The sequence below is a fragment of the Buceros rhinoceros genome, unplaced genomic scaffold, assembly GCF_000710305.1.
Source record: "Buceros rhinoceros silvestris isolate BGI_N320 unplaced genomic scaffold, ASM71030v1 scaffold5635, whole genome shotgun sequence".
Lineage (NCBI taxonomy): Eukaryota > Metazoa > Chordata > Aves > Bucerotiformes > Bucerotidae > Buceros > Buceros rhinoceros.
This window is the reverse complement of record NW_010412164.1, coordinates 6097-6549: the sequence shown is the minus strand read 5'-3', so window position 1 is coordinate 6549 and position 453 is coordinate 6097. Positions and strand designations below refer to the sequence as shown.

The 453-nt window shown below is 59.4% G+C and overlaps 1 protein-coding gene across 1 annotated transcript in view; it reads right to left on the bottom strand.

Moving 5' to 3' along the window:
* SLC27A4 (solute carrier family 27 (fatty acid transporter), member 4) overlaps positions 1–453 on the bottom strand; it is a gene marked incomplete at its 3' end in the record, with an annotated part of 6275 nt that overhangs the window by 1811 nt on the left and 4011 nt on the right. Inside the window, exons 8-9 of the mRNA XM_010136278.1 lie at positions 283–452; positions 4–50 (exon numbers count right to left, since the gene is read on the bottom strand). Of these exons, the coding sequence (XP_010134580.1) occupies positions 4–50; positions 283–452 (217 nt within the window). The remainder of the gene's footprint in view (positions 1–3; positions 51–282; position 453) is intronic.

Here is a 453-nt window from a genome sequence, read left to right as displayed (position 1 = left end):
ATGGGGTAAACCCCTGGTAGGATCCTGCTGTTGAAGCCGCACGAGCCAACCTAAAACAGACAGAGCTCAGAGCTGTGGGTAGCAGGGACATCTCTCCTGCCTTGAGCCTGCTGCCCATGTACATCCAAGATACGCACAACAGCCAAAACCCCTCTAGGTGGATGGCAACCCACACCAAGCCTCTTGGAGCAAGAAACCAGGAGCAAACAGCCCGTCTGGGTTTCTAACCTTGCCCAGGCCAGCAGGCACCACCTGGGACATGGGAGAGCGGTGGGGCCTTACGTTGTTATCAAAGTTTCCCAGGCTGCAGTTGCACTCGGTGGCCCCATAGAACTCAGCTACTTGGGCGATGCCGAAGCGAGCCATGAACTCCCGCCAGATGGAGGCACGAAGCCCGTTGCCCAGCGCCATGCGCACCCGGTGCTGCCGCTCCACCTCCTGGTATGGCTGGGG